The sequence below is a fragment of the Carcharhinus amblyrhynchos genome, chromosome 5 (assembly GCF_965287045.1).
Source record: "Carcharhinus amblyrhynchos chromosome 5, sCarAmb.v2.hapA, whole genome shotgun sequence".
Lineage (NCBI taxonomy): Eukaryota > Metazoa > Chordata > Chondrichthyes > Carcharhiniformes > Carcharhinidae > Carcharhinus > Carcharhinus amblyrhynchos.
The window spans coordinates 108010819-108028155 of record NC_137328.1 but is presented as its reverse complement, the minus strand read 5'-3'; the positions used below and the strand labels follow the sequence as shown (position 1 = coordinate 108028155).

The following is a 17337-nucleotide window of genomic DNA, read 5'->3' as shown; positions in this document are numbered from 1 at the left end:
ACACTGGGTGGGATTTGGTGATGGCGGCTTGGTGGCACAGTGATCAGCATTGCTGCCTCACACCATCAGGGACTAAGGTTCAATTCCAGGCTTGAGTCACTGTCTGTGTGGAATGTGCACTGTGTGTGCGTGGGTTTCCTCTGGGTGCTCTGGTTACCTCCCAGAGTCCGAAGATGCACAGTTAGATGGATTGGCCATGCTAAATTGCCCCTTAGTGTCAGGGGGACTAGCAAGAGTAAATGCATGGGATTATGGGGATAGGGCCTGGTTGGGATTGTGGTCAGTGCAGGCTCAGTGGGCCAAATGACCTCCTTCTACGCTGTAGGATTCTATGATTCTATTTTACGGCTTCGCTCGACCTGAGACTGGAAAATCTTGCCCAAGGTCAATAGACCTTCCCATTGTCTGCCCCTCGCCCTCTCCAATTCTCAGCAATAATGATTTTACAAAGTATGGCTGAATGTGTGATTGCATACAATGTAAAGAAACATCAGTGTGATTGTTCCATAATCTGTACAATAACCTGCTGCCCCCCAAATATCTTTATTCGGTCAGGAAAATGAATGATTTCTGAGGCATTCAGCCTTTTAAATGATGAAAACGATACATTCTGAACATCCGTGACTTGGGTAAGTGTACATTTCTTTCATTTATAAGTTTATTCTAAAGTGAAAAACAAAATTGTTGAATTTTCACTATTTGCTAAAATTTGTCTTGTACTCTCGTGCCAAGTCAATTGATGTAAATCTTCTTTCTAGGCTCACCTCGACATTGTTCCAAGTTTCTGATAGCATTCTGAAGGGCAAGCAGAATGATGAACCTTCCAGGAGAATCAACGCACAACTCTGGAAAATACAGGAACTCGCATCATGTTGTCAGGAAGATTTTGAAATCTGTGAAGAAACTTTCTGCAAGTGAACTTCCAAAAGTGCCAGAGAAACTGGCAAGTCCGCCAAACTAAAAACCAAACATCTGTTAGGGATACATCAGCAGCTGTGCTGGCTCTGAGCACCTCACTGACAGCAGACTGGAGTAATTAATTATTCACCAGATCTATCAGCCCCTCAAGGCAAATCATGTCCGATTAATATGATTGAATTCTTTAACAGATAGGAAAGGTTGATCAATGCAGTGCAGTAGATGTTGGCCTGAATTCTCCAATGTCATCTGCTCCTCTGCTGCTGACAGAGAGAACAGAATTTGGTGCTTAGCCAAATCTCCATTCACAGCAGTGGAACCGGAGAATCCTAGCCGCAGGCAAGGTCGGAGAATTCTCATAGAATCCCTATAGTGCAGAACAAGGTCATTCACTGAGCCTAATGGATAACAATTCCACCCAGGACCTATCCCCGCAACCCCACCTTGCTAATTCCCCTGACACTGAGGGGCAATTTATCATGGCCTATCAACCTAACTCATACATCTTTGGACTGTGGGAGAAACTGGAGCACATTTTGCTCATTCTGCTCATTTTTTTATATGAAAGTTTGGAAGGCATTCATGAAAGTGCCACACAGGAACTTTATTAATAAGATGGCAGCCCCTGGAATGAAGATGAAACTTGTGATTGGATCAGTGACAGGAAACGAATGATGGTGTTGGATGGATATTTTTCAAGCTGGGAGACTGTTTGCAGTAATGCTCCCCAAGGATCATTTTGGGTCCATTACCCCTCACAATTTTTACAATGACGTGGATTTGGATTGAGGAAGCAGCATTATAAAGCCTGCAGATGATTTCTTGGCAGCGTAGTGTAGTGTACTGGCTAGCACTGCTTCCTCATAGCACCAGGGACCTGGGTTCAATTCCAGCCTCGGATCATTGTCTGTGTGGAGTTTGAACATTCTCCTTGTGTCTGCGTGGGTTTCCTCTGGGTCCTCCGGTTTCCTCCCAGTCCAAAGATGTGCATGTTAGGTGGATTGGCCACGCTAAGTTGACCCTAGCGTCAGGGGGATTAGTAAGGGTAAATATATGGCATTGTGGGGATAGACCTGGGTGGAATTGGGGTCGGTGCAGGCTAGATGGGCCAAATGACCTCCTTCTGCACTGTAGGGGGGGAAGAGCTGTTGGGGGTGCAGTGCAGTTGGGCCGGTAGGGTTGTTGAGGGATGAAGAGGGATTGGGAGGTGGGGTATAGTCAGGTTGTATCAGGGTATAGTCAGGGGTGGGGAGTAGTCAGAGGTTAGGTTAGCCTGGGGTGGGTTGGGTGTAGTAAGTAAAACTCCATTTTTTAATTAAATGACATTGTGGGATATTTATAAATTTGCCATTATGCTATGAAAACTGGGGGAATGTTCCCATCCCGCCCACTACAGCCCGATTTTACCGTTTTCATTCAAAGTGCTGAATCTGGGCGCAATTCAGACCCGACTTGGGAATCTGCTTTCAGGCACCCCCTCCCTCTCCCCCCATACGCACTTAGCTTGAAAAAAAAATTGCGATTCTGAATCACGTGTGGGCAGGGCTTATTGCACCCAGAACGATTGGAGCTCTGAACTGCACATAGGCAGTTAGAAAAAAATTTGAAAAAGCGCGCCCGTGTCAGACCGCTCCTGGGCCACAGAAAGCAGAGAAAGTGGCCCGGGAGCAAAAAGCTGGAGCGATGGTCCCCACAGACATCACTGTCCCCCTTATCCATCTCCCCCCCCACCCAGACCGATCGTTACCCCCTGCCCCCTTTCCGTCCGCCCAACTGGACTTAACTCACTGACGATTTGTTACTTTGGATCTATCCAAGGTACACCACATCAAAAGGCTGCACTTTCTCCCACAGCTCTGAACTTCTTTGCCAATAGCTCCTTCCAGTCTCTTCACAGGATATCTCCCATCATCTCCCAGTCTGTAATACAGAAGCTGTATTGGGAAAGTTTTCCAGTACACCGCTTTCTCCAATAGGCAACTGGAGATATCTTGGAAATTTGTAGCAGTGAAAGTGCAATTTGCGGTTAAACCTCTATAACTCTAAGGTGTTAGTAACTGCCCAAGTGTTTCCACTAGGAGCTCCAGAAGACCAGCCAGCAGCATTTGGAGAAAATGAGGAGCTGCCACTTGGTTAATGCCCACCTCGCCTCCAATCAAAGAAAAAGGACCACGCAAGTTTATGCATGCTACCCAAGCATGGAGATTTATCCTACAAGACTCAAACATGGCTGTACCCACAATATTCAAACTTCCCGCCATCGTGACAGGATAGCTGTCGATGTGCGTAAGTCTGGACAAGTCTGGAACTTCCCTACAGTTTGTCCCACAGGCAGTCTCCCACATTCTTTTGCTGTATAGAAAACCTGTGTTAGAAAGAGACACAGCATATATTTTTTCTGTTGACAATAAAGCCTTTTATTGTTAAATCTGCATTGAGTCATCTATTATCTGAGGGAGAATTTAGCATGGCCAATGCACCTAACCAATGCACCTATCATTTTGACATTTTGTGAACTTTTGTGGCAAGAAAATTGGGCTTGGCAAAAATCCAGCTGTCAATTTGCTATGAGCCAGTTCTGTTACCCGTTACAATGTCTACTTGTCTTTTGCATGATTCCCAAGCTTTGTCATTCCATTGATATAAGTCGTATAATGTCTCTTCCCTGCTATTCTGATCCATCCTATTAATCAAGTCTATAGGCAGGATGTTTTGGCTGTGTCGCCTCGAGGCCGGAAAATTCTGCTCAACGTCAGCGGACCTTTGCATGGTCCGCTGAATTTTCCATCCTACCCACTACAATTCCCGTGGCGGGTGGGTCAGGAAAATTCTGCCCTATGTTGTACCCAATGTGTCCTCCTCCATCAACCATGGTAAAGCTTTCAGCCAGCGTGCATTTTCAAATTCTCCCTTCGCCTCTGCGTCTTCTTACTTCTGTGTCCAACTTGCAAAATCATTTGAAAATTAGCTTCTTTGACTCTATCTTTGGTCAGACCTCCTTATAGTCCTGCTGAAGTGTTCAATCCTCTTTGCGGTGAAGTACTGTGAAGCTTTTCCATAAACATAAAAGATATCACATAGATGTGAGCGGTGACCTGAATACTATTAGCTTGCTGATCGCATCGAAACAACATTTTACACAAGGTTGGGGAAATCTGTCCTTTATTCTCTGTTTCGTTTCAGGATGACTACCTCCATTGGGTATTTCGTTTTAACCTTGGGCACTCCCAACATGCATGGTGACCCTTACCTCAACTGCTTCATCTCTGCGATCAGTGAAATAGTGGCTTATACAATGGCATGGTGGATGGTGAATCACGCCCCTCGACGACTTGCTACAGCTTCCATGTTGATTCTTGGTGGTGTTATTCTGCTCTTGATTCAATTTATTCCTTCATGTAAGAGCTCTCAAAAACTCTCCCACTTCATATTTTTGAAATACTGATGGTCATGGGCTTTGCATTTGCCAAGTGACATTTTTATTTACTTTTTAAGCAATGTTGTTTCAAGTAAAGAATAAAAGTCCCAAGTGAAATAGGAGCTCTCTTAGTGGCATGATGATATCTGCACCAGTCCAGAAAAATCCCAGGTTCCGCTTCCAGTCTGTGCTGATCTTGTTCATGAACATCATAAGGAATAGTTACCCATTGCAGCATTCACTTGTCTTTTGCGTATTTCTAGAGCTTATTGATCTGCCTAAGAAAACGCCCAAGATATTGGATATTTCGTGCTAGAGGTTGCCTTTTATTCACTTTATGCCCATGCTCCCCGTAGAATCATAGCTAACTAATAAAGATCATGCCCAGGATTTAGTTTATTTCTATTGGTAGTTCATACCATGAGAAGGATTCTTTATCATTTTTATAGTTTAATGGCTCAAGATAGCAGAGAATTTCATTTTCATTGTACTTGGGGAGCACTCAGTTCCCTGGCACAGCAACATGAAGCAAGATGCTTGGTGAAGGACCAAGTCTCTATCCTCACAATGCTGACCTGTGTTCGTTGCTCTGCTAAAGCTGGGTCTATGCCTGGAGTAGGTGCAATCCCAGATTAAGTATTACAGGTGAGCAGTATAGGGATTCCTGACCTCCCACTTCAGTTCTGTCTACATTCGTGCTCTGGGTACTCACAGTAAGAAATCTCACAACACCAGGTTAAAGTTCTTACTGTGTTTATCCCAGCCCAACGCTGGCATCTCCACATCATGACTACCATCGGCTCTGGGTACTCAGTTAGAAGTACATCAGAAAGAAACTGACATTGGGTTTATGCTGGGATTATTTATGGATTCTTAAGGGCCTGAAGTATCCTGGGGATGCCTGGAGAATGATGCACTTTCCTTGACTGTGGCAGGAATTGCTTCCACATCATTTAAAATGACTATGCCTTTATTTTGTTACATTAAATGGGATTTTTTTTATTTATGGGACATCTGTGTCACTAGCTGGCCAGCATTTATTGCCTTTCCTTAGTTGCCCGAGGGCAGTTGAGAGTCAACCACATTGCTGTGGATCTGGAGTCACATGGAGATCAGACCAGGTAAGAACGGCAGATTTCCTTCCCTAAAGGACATTAGTGAACCAGATGTGATTTTCTGACAATTGACAATGGTTTTATGGTCATCAGTAAATTCTTAATTCCAGATATTTTTATTGAATTCAAATTCCACCATTTGCCGTGGCGGGATTCAAAACTGGGTCCCCAGAACATTAGCTGAGTTTCTGGATGAATAGTATTGCGATAATCCCACTAGTCTTTCACCTCCTCTAACTACGAAAGACAAATTTGAACCCCAGCTGCCTAGTGGAAATGAGGCCAATGTGAGATTAAAATTGGCAGGAGGATTTACCTGCTGATCTACCTTTCATAGAATCATAGAATCCCTACAGTGTAGAAGCAATCCATTCGGCCCATCGAATCTGTACCGAGTTTCCAACAGAGCACCTTACCCAGGCCCCATCCTCGTTACCCTACATATTTGCCCCACTAATCCACCTAGCCTACACTTCTTAGGATACCAAGGAAAAATTTAGCATGGCCAATCCTACCAGTGCTTGATTTTAGCACACATTTGTGAGTTATTAGGGAGGACTCTTGCTGGAAGCCTGCAGGATCCTTAGGCTTTAGGGCTGCTGCTATTTTATCTGTAGTCTAAGTAGGGGAGTTTTGTGATTATCCTCCCAGATACATCTATCAGGTAGAACAGAAAGGCAAAAGGGACTCAGAGAGGCGAACCATTTAAATTTTATTCTCCTTTACTTTCTTTGAGGGTGTAGGAGGAGCAGGAATACACCTCCAGACCACACAATTAGCAATGTTTAGACATTCCCCTGGCCTAAGCTCCATCCTAAAGTGATCATGAGACCCTCCTGAAATCCCTTCCCCACAGCACTGGGAGCTGTCCTTTTGGTCCCCGCCGAAATGGTCTCCTGACCCAGATGTTGTGCAACCATTGCACCATTGGGTTGTTGCTTTCCACTGATTTTCGACATGGGACTAACTGGAGACAATCAAGGTGCGGAGTTAAACCCATCCAAATCTCACAGTGCTGACATCCGGAGGGGCACCTTCTCAGTCACCATCAGAGCTTCAAGCTCAGGTCTCCGAGATTAAAGAACAACTGGACGTTTCTCTTTTCCCTGTTTTCATGGTTAATACTTTCCCCGTTTCAAACATCTGCTGGGTTTTATGACTTTGCCTACTTTCACAAGGTCTGCAAAGCAGGAGCATCTATGCAACCATGGGATCTACACAACTGCTACTTAGCACTGTTTGCCTGACTGCAACAGATAGAACACAGAATCCCTGCAGTGCAGAAGAAGACCATTTGGCCCATCAAGTCTGTACCGACACACCAACAGAGTATCTTACCTAGGCATTATCCTCATAACCCCACAGATTTACCCCATTAATCCCCCTAAGTTACACATTTTGGGACATGAAGGGGCAATTTAGCATGGCCAATCAACCTAACCCACACATCCTTTCACTGTGGGGGGAAATCAAAGCACCCAAAGGAAACCCACGCAGACACTGGGAAAATATACAAACTCCTCACAGTCAGAATTGAACTTGGGTCCCTGGAACTGTGAGACAGTAGTGCTAACTGTTATGCCACCCTTGACTGGTTAAAGGAGGAAGGGATATTATTTTTGCTCCTCACTGTAAATGTAGTTATGATGTGGTGATGCTGGCATTGGACTGGGGTGGGCACAGTAAGAAGTTCACGACACCAGGTTAAAGTTCAACAGGTTTATTTGGAATCACAAGCTTTTGAGCTTTCATCTGATGAAGGAGCAGCGCTCCAAAAGCCCGTGATTCTAAATAAACCAGTCAGACTTTAACCTGGTTTGTGAAACTTCTTAATGTAAGGCCGGAATTCTCCCATCCCACCCGCCACTGGAATTTTAGTGGGCGCATTGTGGAGAATGTGAAACGGCATTGAAGGTGGGTCAGGAATTTCCGGCTTTTAGACCAACGCGGCCGATGAATTCCACCCTAAATGTAGTGGTACAAAAACAGAAAATGCTGGAAAGTCTCTGCAGATCTGACAGAACTTGTGGAAAGAGAACAGAGCCAAAGTTTTGAGTCTGGATGAATGACCCTTTTATATAAATGTAGTGATGGCAGTCACACAAATTGACATCTTATTTCAAGAAAAAAGAACTTTGTTGAATTGTAGAATTGTGCAATAAGTAAATATTCTGCTTGGAAATGATAAAGGGAAATGTGGAGACATACTTGCAACATTCTGAAAAACTTTCCTGCGTGTACTAAATGCTACCTTATTTGTTTTCCGCAGCCCTTCATATTCTAACAACAGTATTGGCGATGGTCGGAAAAGCAGGTATTACAATATCCTTCGCCATAGTCTACGTTTTCTCAGCTGAGCTCTATCCGACTGTGGTGAGGAACATGGGGATCGGAATTTGTTCCATGGCATCCAGAATTGGCAGCATCATCTCCCCGTATTTTGTTTATCTCGGTAAGTGAGGAGTTGAAAGTTTACCTGCACTGCTTTTTCTTCAACCTAGTTTCAAGGTGTGATAGCTCAACAGGAAGACACTGATAAAAGGATTTGAACTATTCAGCTGAGGATTCCCCATGGAACTGCTCCTGCTCCATTGTTCTGATCGTTTTTACCAGCAGTGTGGCTGAGTGGCTGCAACTCTGAGGAAACTCTCAGCTATCTGTTCACTTCGATCAGATAGGGGTGCTGAGGCCCCACTATCCATGCAGTCAGCGGGGAATACATTCCAGCCAATTCCAGCTGCCCTACAACCAATTTACGCTCAAATGATCAACTTAGAAAAGAATGTAGCTGGCCTGATTAGCAAGTTTGCGGATGATACTAAGATTGGCGGAGTTGCGAATAGTGATGAAGATTGACTGAGAATACAGCAGGATATAGATAGACCGGAAAATTGAACGGAGAAATGGCAGATGGAACTTAATCCAGACAAATGTGAGGTGATGCCTGATAGATCCAATTCAGGTGGGAGCTATAAAATAAATGGCAGGAGCATAGACACACAAAGAGATCTGGGAATTACAGGTCCACAGATCCTTAAATGTGGCAGCACAGCTGGAAAAGGTGGTGAAGAAAGCTTGCTTACTTTCATTGGATGGGACATCGAGCGCAAAGGTTGTCAAATTATATTACAGTTGTATAAAACATTGGTTAGGCCATATTTGGAATACGGTGTCCAATTCTGGTCACCACACTACCATAAGGATGTGGAGGCTTTGGAGGGAGTACAGGATGTTGCCTGGTATGGAGGGTGTTAGCTATGAGGAGAGATTGAATAAACTGGGATTGTTTTCCCTGGAAAGGGGAGGCTAAGGGGCAACCTGACAGAGGTTTATAGTATTATGAGAGGTATGGATAGAATGGACGATTGGACGCTTTTTCCCTAGGGCAGAAATGACAATTACAAGGAGGCACAAGTTCAAGGTAAGGGGGGAAGGTTCAGTGGAGATGTATGGGGGATGTTTTTTACACATAAGGTAGTGGGGCCTGGAATGCACTGCCAAGTGAGGGGGTTGAGGCAGATAAGGTGGGGAATAGAGGGATATAACCAGTTGGACTAGGTAGGTAAATGTGATCAAAACAGGCATGGAGGGCTGAGAGCCTGTTCCTGAGCTTACTGTTCTTTGTTCTTTATAAATGCACATTGGTTGACAGTAGATGGTATTAAATCTCTTAGTACTGAGGTGTCTCCTCAAAAACTACTCCACAGTCAGCGATTGGGGAACACAGGTCTTTCTTCAGTCTACTCGCTCCACACTCCAAACATTAAGAGTAATTTTCCCAGCACATCTCAGCGGGCCAGGACACTCAAATAGAGGCCACTTCACGGGGTCCGCACTGGGCACGGCCTCTGTGTGTCTCTGGTAGCCAGAAATCGGCACAGAACTGCATAAATTGTTATAACGCACATTTGAATCTGTTTTAAATGTCATTTGTGGGCCCAGGACTGAAATCTCTGGACCCACTAGCACCTCCCTTGCCCCCTTCCCCCGATCCCACTGGAATGAAGAGGGGGGGGAGCAATCAGGGGCCCCAGGGGGTCAAGCGGCAGGGCGTGCCTCCAGGCATTGCCACCTTGGCAGTGCCAGCCTTGGTCCCTTGGCACTGCCTAAGCAGTGCAGGTAATCTTCCGACCATTATGATTCACAATGTCCCATGGCAAATGTAACATAAGTAAAATGATGAGACAGGCAAAGGACTTGCTGTGTTTGGACAGTTTTTATATATGCAGGAAGCATAAAAGTCTGGTCTATAATTTAACATAAAACATTTTTTAAATTATAGGCCAGAATTTTATGCTTCCTGCCCTGGCAGGTAGGGGATTTGCACCAGGTTCTTGCGCATCCCAACTTTGCAGTGATTTTACACTAGAGTGGGCAAGGCCTTGGAAAGGAAGCCCCAACTGAGGCCCCTATGGGGCCTGTTACTGGCCACTTGAGGGCTGCTTCCTGCCCAGCCTCAATTTTGAGGCCAGTGGGCATTTTGAGGCTCCGTGGGAGAAACCTGAAAATAAAAAAAGATCTCAGATCTTAGAGGGGAAGGAGTGGGGCACCTACATCTGAATCTCATTTCCTGTCTGGGGTTGCCCTCCCCTTAAGGCCCTGGTAACCTTAGGCCCTCTCTTGGCCACTGTAGCACTGCTGTTGCCAAACCTGCAGCAGCAGCGCTGCAGTGGCTGGAAGAGGAACTGCATGGAGCTGCCTGAGACTAAGTCCTGGGAACCTGAGACCCAGATAAGTGTAAGAATTCCATGGCAGGGAGGGGGCGAAAGGCCAGAGGGTCATGAGTGGGGTGTGTGGGTTGGGGGGGCACTGGTGATTGGGGTTTCAGGACATAGGACGTTGAGGGAGGGGAGATACAGCAATCGGCAAACCTTAAAAGGAGGCCCTCAAGTCTCGGGCAGCTCCATGCAGTTTGTCTTCCAGCCTCAATGGAGCATATCCTCATATATCTTATGTTACACTTGCCATGCCACATTATGAGTCACGCTTCAGCATTTAGTATGAAACTAATTAGAACCATAGAATCTCTACAGTACAGAAGGAGGCCATTCAGCCCATCAAGCCTGCACAGACAACAATCCCACCCTTTTGCCTTACATTTTGTGGCCATTAAACAGTGGCAAGTCACAACTTAAGAAATATGTGGCACAATGATGAATTTGCGAGGTAAGATGTTAGATAAACAAGTATTAAGACATAGAAAAATAATACCTATGCATGGTCTATTGAAGATGAACTCATCACTGTTCTAAACAGGTTTTTAAGAGTATTTTGTCCCATCATTTAGATTTCTCCAAAGAGTTGAGAACTTATTGCTGGGAAACGTCTGTAGCAGTGCCTATGCTTTTGTGAGCAGCCTGAGCATTTAGCTATTGCAGATTGTCATAACCAATACATTGAGATGAATAGCCGCAAGATAAAGAAGGCAGTTCCCAAAATATATGTGAAAAGTTTCTGTAGTAATAAGAGGGCAATAACAGCAGGAGAGTTTAGCTATTGTGACAATGCAGGTGGTGGAATTTGAATACAATAAAAAGAAGTCTGGAATAATGTATCCACTGATGACCATGAACCATTGCTGATTGTCAGAAAAACCCATTTGGTTCACGAATGTCCTTTAGAGAAGGAAATCTGCCGCCCTTGCAGGTCTGGCTTGCGTGTGACTCCAGAGCCACAGCAATGTGGTTGACTCTCAACTGCCCCCCAAAAGGCAACTAGGGATGGGTAATAAATGCTGGCCAGCCAGTGACACCCATGCTGCATAAAGGAATAAAAATAAAGGTGGACAGGACAAGACCACTAAAGAATAAATCGGTGGTAAACCAGTGGAAAGTTCTAATAAGTGAGATTCTTAGGGTACAAACAGGAAAGTTCCCACTAGAAAAATACAGGTGAAGATTAAACAAAAAAAGAAGGCTGATGACAGTCACAAAAAACTCAATGCCGCAGATAGCCTAGATGAGGATAGAAAGTACAGGAATCAAGTAAATAAAGGAATAAGGAAATCTAAGGGAGAGCATGAAAAAATATTAGCAAGAAAGATTAAGAAAAACCCAAGATGTTTTACGAGTATATAAAGAGCAAAAGGATAGTTGAGGGCAAAGTGGGACTTATCAGAGATGAGGAACTTGTGTGAATGTGCAGAGGGTTTGGGAAGAGGTTTATTTTAAGTTTTGCCTTCGTATTCATAAAGGAAAGGGGTGATGTGGATATAGTAATCCAAGAGGAGCAGCGTGAAATGTTGGATAAAATAATGATAAAGAGAGAGGAAGTGTTAAGACTGAAGATTGGCCTTCTCAGCAGACCTGGGATGTTTTTCTGGATGCCTTACTCCTAGTGACAGGGAACGCCAGCACTCGCACATGGCTGGTTCAACTGAGAGCCGTGTGCCAATCTCACAATACCACACAAAATGGCTTCTTACAGCCTCCTTTATACAGCTCAGAAACACAAAAATGGCTGATTCATTAATTTAGATTGCTCCACAAAGCAACGAACCTCATTAAATTGTAGGTTTTTGAAGAAATTCTTTCTGTATCAAAGGCATCATGAGTTTTTGCATGTAAATTTTCAAAAATCCAGTTGTATTGTCTACGGCATCCTTGCATTATTAATGTCTCTCTTGGTGACTGATCTGAGGTAACATAGTTCAACAATATTTGAGCAATCATCTCAGTAGACCCCTGTCTGTTGTGATTTCTATCTTGAAAGGACTTTTAAAACTTAACTTCATGGTTCTTTTCTCAAAGCAGGAATGTATCTTTAACAATTTTCCTTTAAAAACGCACAATATCATTTACTGCCTGCTTGAGCTCACGAAGATAATGCAGTAGAAAGGATTAGCAGATGTGAGACGCTAATGTATGATGTAGATGATGATATTGCGCTGACAACAGCCAGTCATGTGTTAGACTGGAGAGAGGGAAAGAGAGTGAGCTATTTGGTGCGATTCATCCAAATACCCAATGTATGACCAGAATCCTTTGACCTTGGCCGCTGCTGGAATTCTCCGTTCACGCTGCAGTGATTGCAGTTTTGTCTGAACGCCAAATTCTCCATTCTCACTGGCAGTGTGGCAGGCCATGCGACATTGAAGAATTACAGCCAAGATGCCAATTGGGCTCTCTATGGCCGCTCTGAGTTGCTTGGTGTTGCTGAGGCCAGTTGTGACAGGCCTGAGCAGTACATCCTTCGAGAGCAAAATTAACATTAAGCCCCATTTCAGATCTAGTTTGCTGCACTGTGATTGAGGATGCAATTTTCTGGCAGCTTCCAGTTACTTGTAAATATGTCCCCTTCTGTCTTTTAGGAACATATAACAGAATGTTGCCTTTCCTGCTAATGGGCAGTGTCATTTTATTGGCTGGCATTTTCTGTTTACTCCTTCCTGAGACACGTGACCAACCCCTTCCTGAAAGTGTGCAGCAGGTACAGCCAATCAGATGGTAAGACATTTGTAAGAAACAGTGATGTGATTCAATGTGATCGGCATGTATGGAAATTGGTCTCCTTAGCCAAGAGAAACAGTGGATGCAAACTGAGTACTTCACTGTTTGACCATAGAATAAACCCCTTATAGTCAGGGGATTAGCAAGATAATAGGGTCTGAGTGGGATTGTTGTCGGTGCACGCTCAATGGCCTCCTCCGGCACTATTGATTCTACTGTAGGAATTCAGCATGGCCAATCCTCTTAAGCTACACATCTTGGGACATTAAAGGGCAATTTAGTATGACCAATTCACCAAACATCTTTGGAGTAAGTAGTCTCACAATACCAGGTTAAAGTCCAATATGTTTATTTGGTAGCACAAGCTCTCGAAGTGTTGTCCCTTCATCAGGTGACCTTATGTGCTACCAAATAAACCCATAGGACTTTAACCTGGTGTTAGAGACTGCTTATTTTGCCTACCCAAGTCCACCACCAGCAACTCCACATCATCTTTGGAGTGTGGGAGAAAACCAGAGCACCCGGAAGAAACCCACAGGGGGAGATTGTGAAAGCTCCACACAGATAGCAATGCAAAGCTGGAATTGAACCCGGGTTCCTGGTACTGTGAGGTAGCAGCACTAACCACTGTGTCACCATGCAGCCCACTGTGCCTCCATACTGCCCTGATAACTTTTTAAACAAGCCTAATCATAGTTACTTATAGTTAGATATTAATTGATGCCATTGATAAGATTCCAAATTACAAATCATCCTATTGAACATAGTGTTAAAAGATGTCATTCTGTCAAAGCTTTTTGAGTGGCATTTCTGTCCTGATGGGTGCAAGATGAAAAACTTTGACAATATGTCTTTTTTCAGCAATACTCAAATTCTGCACTACCAAAGAATGATTTATTGAATGTAACTGGTGGGTTTGCCTCCACAGGCATGAACTGGCTGCTTGACAAATACAGCATAGTCTGAATGCAGCCTTATAGCAAGGGCAGCATGGGAAAGTAATCTGTTTGTCACCAAACAACCCAAGTACCATTGCTTAATAACTGCAGCCGAGAACAGGAAAATATATACACAAATCGTAACAGTAGTTATGAGTTTGATTGTGAGCAAAGGAGTAATTTAATGTATTTGAACTGCAACCTTTCTTCTGATAACCTACTTTCTACCTTAAGTCTCTGCTGTCCTGTTGCTCAACCACATTCTGAACCTAATTCCTCCAAGACATCCAGTCCCCAGGAGACGCAAGCTCAGAGCAGCAGTGTTTTTTTCCTGCCTTCCTCAACAGCTGGACCAAGTTACGGGATGGCATAAACTGCTCCCCATCATGTGCAAGTAAGTACACGTTTTCCTCAGTCCTATTTTTGCATTGATTGAGATGAACAGCATTGTGGCAAACCAGAAGGTTTTCCTGCTGGTACTCGTTGTTGGTGTAAAGATAGCTATCACAGGTCCAGGCACAGAATGGAGTGGCTGGCCCAGTGATGTTTGCTCATTCCAATATTACAAGGACATTTGTAACTGAGTGCATTTCCTTTGCCTGTTTGAGAAAGATTGTGAATTTGTAGGAAATTTTGCGCTGGCTTGGCATTCCCTCAAAGCCATTCCAGGTACACTTTTCATTTCCCTGGGTTGAAGCCTGAAGTGCCAGTTAAGAAAAACATGGCTTGTTTTTCATCAATCTGATCACGCTAACTCTTCTCCATTGCAATTAATTTTTCTGCTCCCATATTCTCAGTTTGCTTTCAATACTGTTGCTGCTTTCAATACTGTTGCTGTGGTGACCACAAGGAGATGCTGGCAAGTGTACCAAGGTGTGTTTCCCAAGTTAATTTTGGTTCGGCACATAGCCAGAGGATTACTGCATGGAAAGAGATGCTAGCTCATCAACTGATGTTATCTATTTTAATCTCATGTCCCTTCTTTCCTCAACATCCTTTATCATAGAATCCCTACAGTGCAGAAGGAGGCCAATTGGCCCTTCATGTCTGCACCGACCACAATCCCACCCAGGCTCTATCCCTTTAACCCCATGTATTTACCCTAGTAGTCCCCTGACATTATGGGGGAATTTAACGCAGTCGATCAACCTAACCCACACATCTTTGGACCCAGAATCATAGAACCTCTACAGTGCAGAAGGAGGCCATTCAGCCCATTGAGCCTGCACCGACATATGTAGGGTTAACCCTATGTATTTATCCTGCTGGTCCCCCTGATACTAAGGGGCAATTTTACCTGGGTCAATCAACCTAACTGTACATCTTTGGACTGTGGGAGGAAACTGGGGCGCTTGGAGGAAACCCATGCAGACACAGGGAAAATGTGCAGACTCCACACAGACAATCAGTCACAGCTGGAATTGAACCCGATTCCCTGGCACTGTGAGGCAGCAGTGCCACTGTGTTCAAGCGCATCTTGTTCCTTTATGTTAATTTATATTATAAATCCCTTCCTCCATAATCCCTTACTGCAAAGCTCATCTTCCAATAACATTTCTGAGTGAAAGTATTCCTTTGAACTTCTTTCTTCAAGTGATAAACCTCAATCCTCAATTTCCTCAAGTCATAGAATCAGATTTTCAAACGGCTGCTGAATTGGGACCTGCTGCGAGCGGGAATTATACAGTGTCTGTGGGACAGTTTTGAATTATTTTAAAGGAGATGTACGAGGCAAGTTTTTTACACAGAGGGTGGTGGATGCCTGGAACTCGCTGCCAGGGGAGGTAGTGGAAGCGGATACAATAGTGAGTTTTGAGGGGTGTCTGGGCAAATACATGAATAGATGGGAATAGTGGGACATAGCGCCAGAAAGGTAGGAGGTTTTAGTTCAGTTGGGCAGCATGGTTGGTGCAGGCTTGGAGGGCCAAAGGGCCTGTTCCTGTGCTGTGATTTTCTTTGTCCTTTGTTCTCAATGGGCTGGCGAGGGGATATAGGTGATCTGCCAATCTTTTTCCTGCGAGCCCACACATCTTTCATGCACAGCTGCCCATTTCATGCAAGAGCATGAAACTGATAGTATTGAATTGGCACAATGTCAAAATCTATCTCCAAGTGTTCTGGACACTTAACTGTCTTTTTGCACCACTTCTGCTTGCCATAAGGAGATTATTGCAAGCATCCGCTCGAAAAGAAAGGACGTTCACAACTTCAGGATGGCCCAGAGTGTTCCTTGGCCAACAAAGGCCCTTTGAATTATAGTTGCAATCGTAAAAGCATAAAACCCTGCAACAAATTGAACACAGAAGTTGCTCCCAAATTTCTCCCATTGCTTAAACGATGATTTCATCTCTTCCAGATGCATTGATTGCGGGATAAATATTGACTAGAGCATTGGGGCAGGTCCCCTGCTCTTCTTCAGAAAACACCACAGGTTTATTTACTTCCACTTGAGTCGAGCAGACAAGGTGGAAATGTGACACATCCGACATCTAACAGGTTTGGACAGAGTAGATTCAGAAAAAATGTTCCCAATGCTGGGGGAGTCCAGATCTAGGGGTCATAGTTTGACTTTTAGAACTGAGGTGAGGAGAAATTTCTTCACCCAGAGAGTGGTGAATTTGTGGAATTCACAACCACAGAACGTAGTTGAGGCCAAAACATTGTCTGATTTCAAGAAAAAATTGAATATAGCTCTGGGGGCTAAAGGGATCAAGGGATATGGGGGGATCAGGATATTGTATTCGATGATCAGTCATGATCAAAATGAATGGTAGAGCAGGCTTGAAGTGCTGAATGGCCTACTCCTGCTTCTAGTTTCTATCTTTCTATATTACTACACCAGAGTATCCACGTAGATTATGTGCTGAAGATTCTGGAGTAAGACTTGAACTCGCAACTTTCTGGCTTAAAGACAAGATGGAAAGGAAAGGATTCCTTGTTGGTGGTCAGTCTGACAATGCCCATTTTCCATTCTGCAAAAAGTTAAAATCAGGCCTATGAAAGCTGCCATTGGCTAAGGTCAACTCTAAGTAAATATTACAGGCACCCATCTCATTCCTTTCTGAAGAAAAGGCCAAAGATATATTGTTGTCACATGAAGGATAACATTCTCCAAGCTGTCTGGTGGAAGATTTAGACTTTTCTCCTAGCCTGGTATCTTTTATCAAGCTGTCCATTGTGACAATGTAACATTTTTCAGTGGCAGAATAGATTTTCCATTCGGCAAAAATGAAGCTATCCAGAGGTTGCAAAGCAAAATTCACCCTTTGAATTCCCACTGGGAAGGTGAAAGAGGCATTGCAGTCAAACGCAAAGGAGGCAGCGATGTTACCACAACTGCTACCACACTTTGAGAAGTCACTATTTGGCACAGATCTAAGCTGACAGGCAGTACATGGCCTCAGTGTTTGTGGTTGGGAGATTTGGGAGATGTGGGGAAACAGACAACAAACAAGTAGAGTAGAAGGTCCAGGAACTTGAGACAGAGCCATCTGGAGGTG

At 44.2% G+C, this 17337-nt stretch overlaps 1 protein-coding gene across 1 annotated transcript in view; it reads left to right on the top strand.

Annotated features, from left to right (window-relative positions):
- Positions 1-17337, top strand: part of LOC145343281 (organic cation/carnitine transporter 2-like) — a 114437-nt gene that overhangs the window by 73340 nt on the left and 23760 nt on the right. Inside the window, exons 7-10 of the mRNA XM_080189422.1 lie at positions 4102-4316; positions 7721-7903; positions 12761-12896; positions 14072-14231. Coding sequence (XP_080045548.1) covers positions 4102-4316; positions 7721-7903; positions 12761-12896; positions 14072-14210 — 673 coding nt within the window. The 3' untranslated portion in view covers positions 14211-14231. The remainder of the gene's footprint in view (positions 1-4101; positions 4317-7720; positions 7904-12760; positions 12897-14071; positions 14232-17337) is intronic.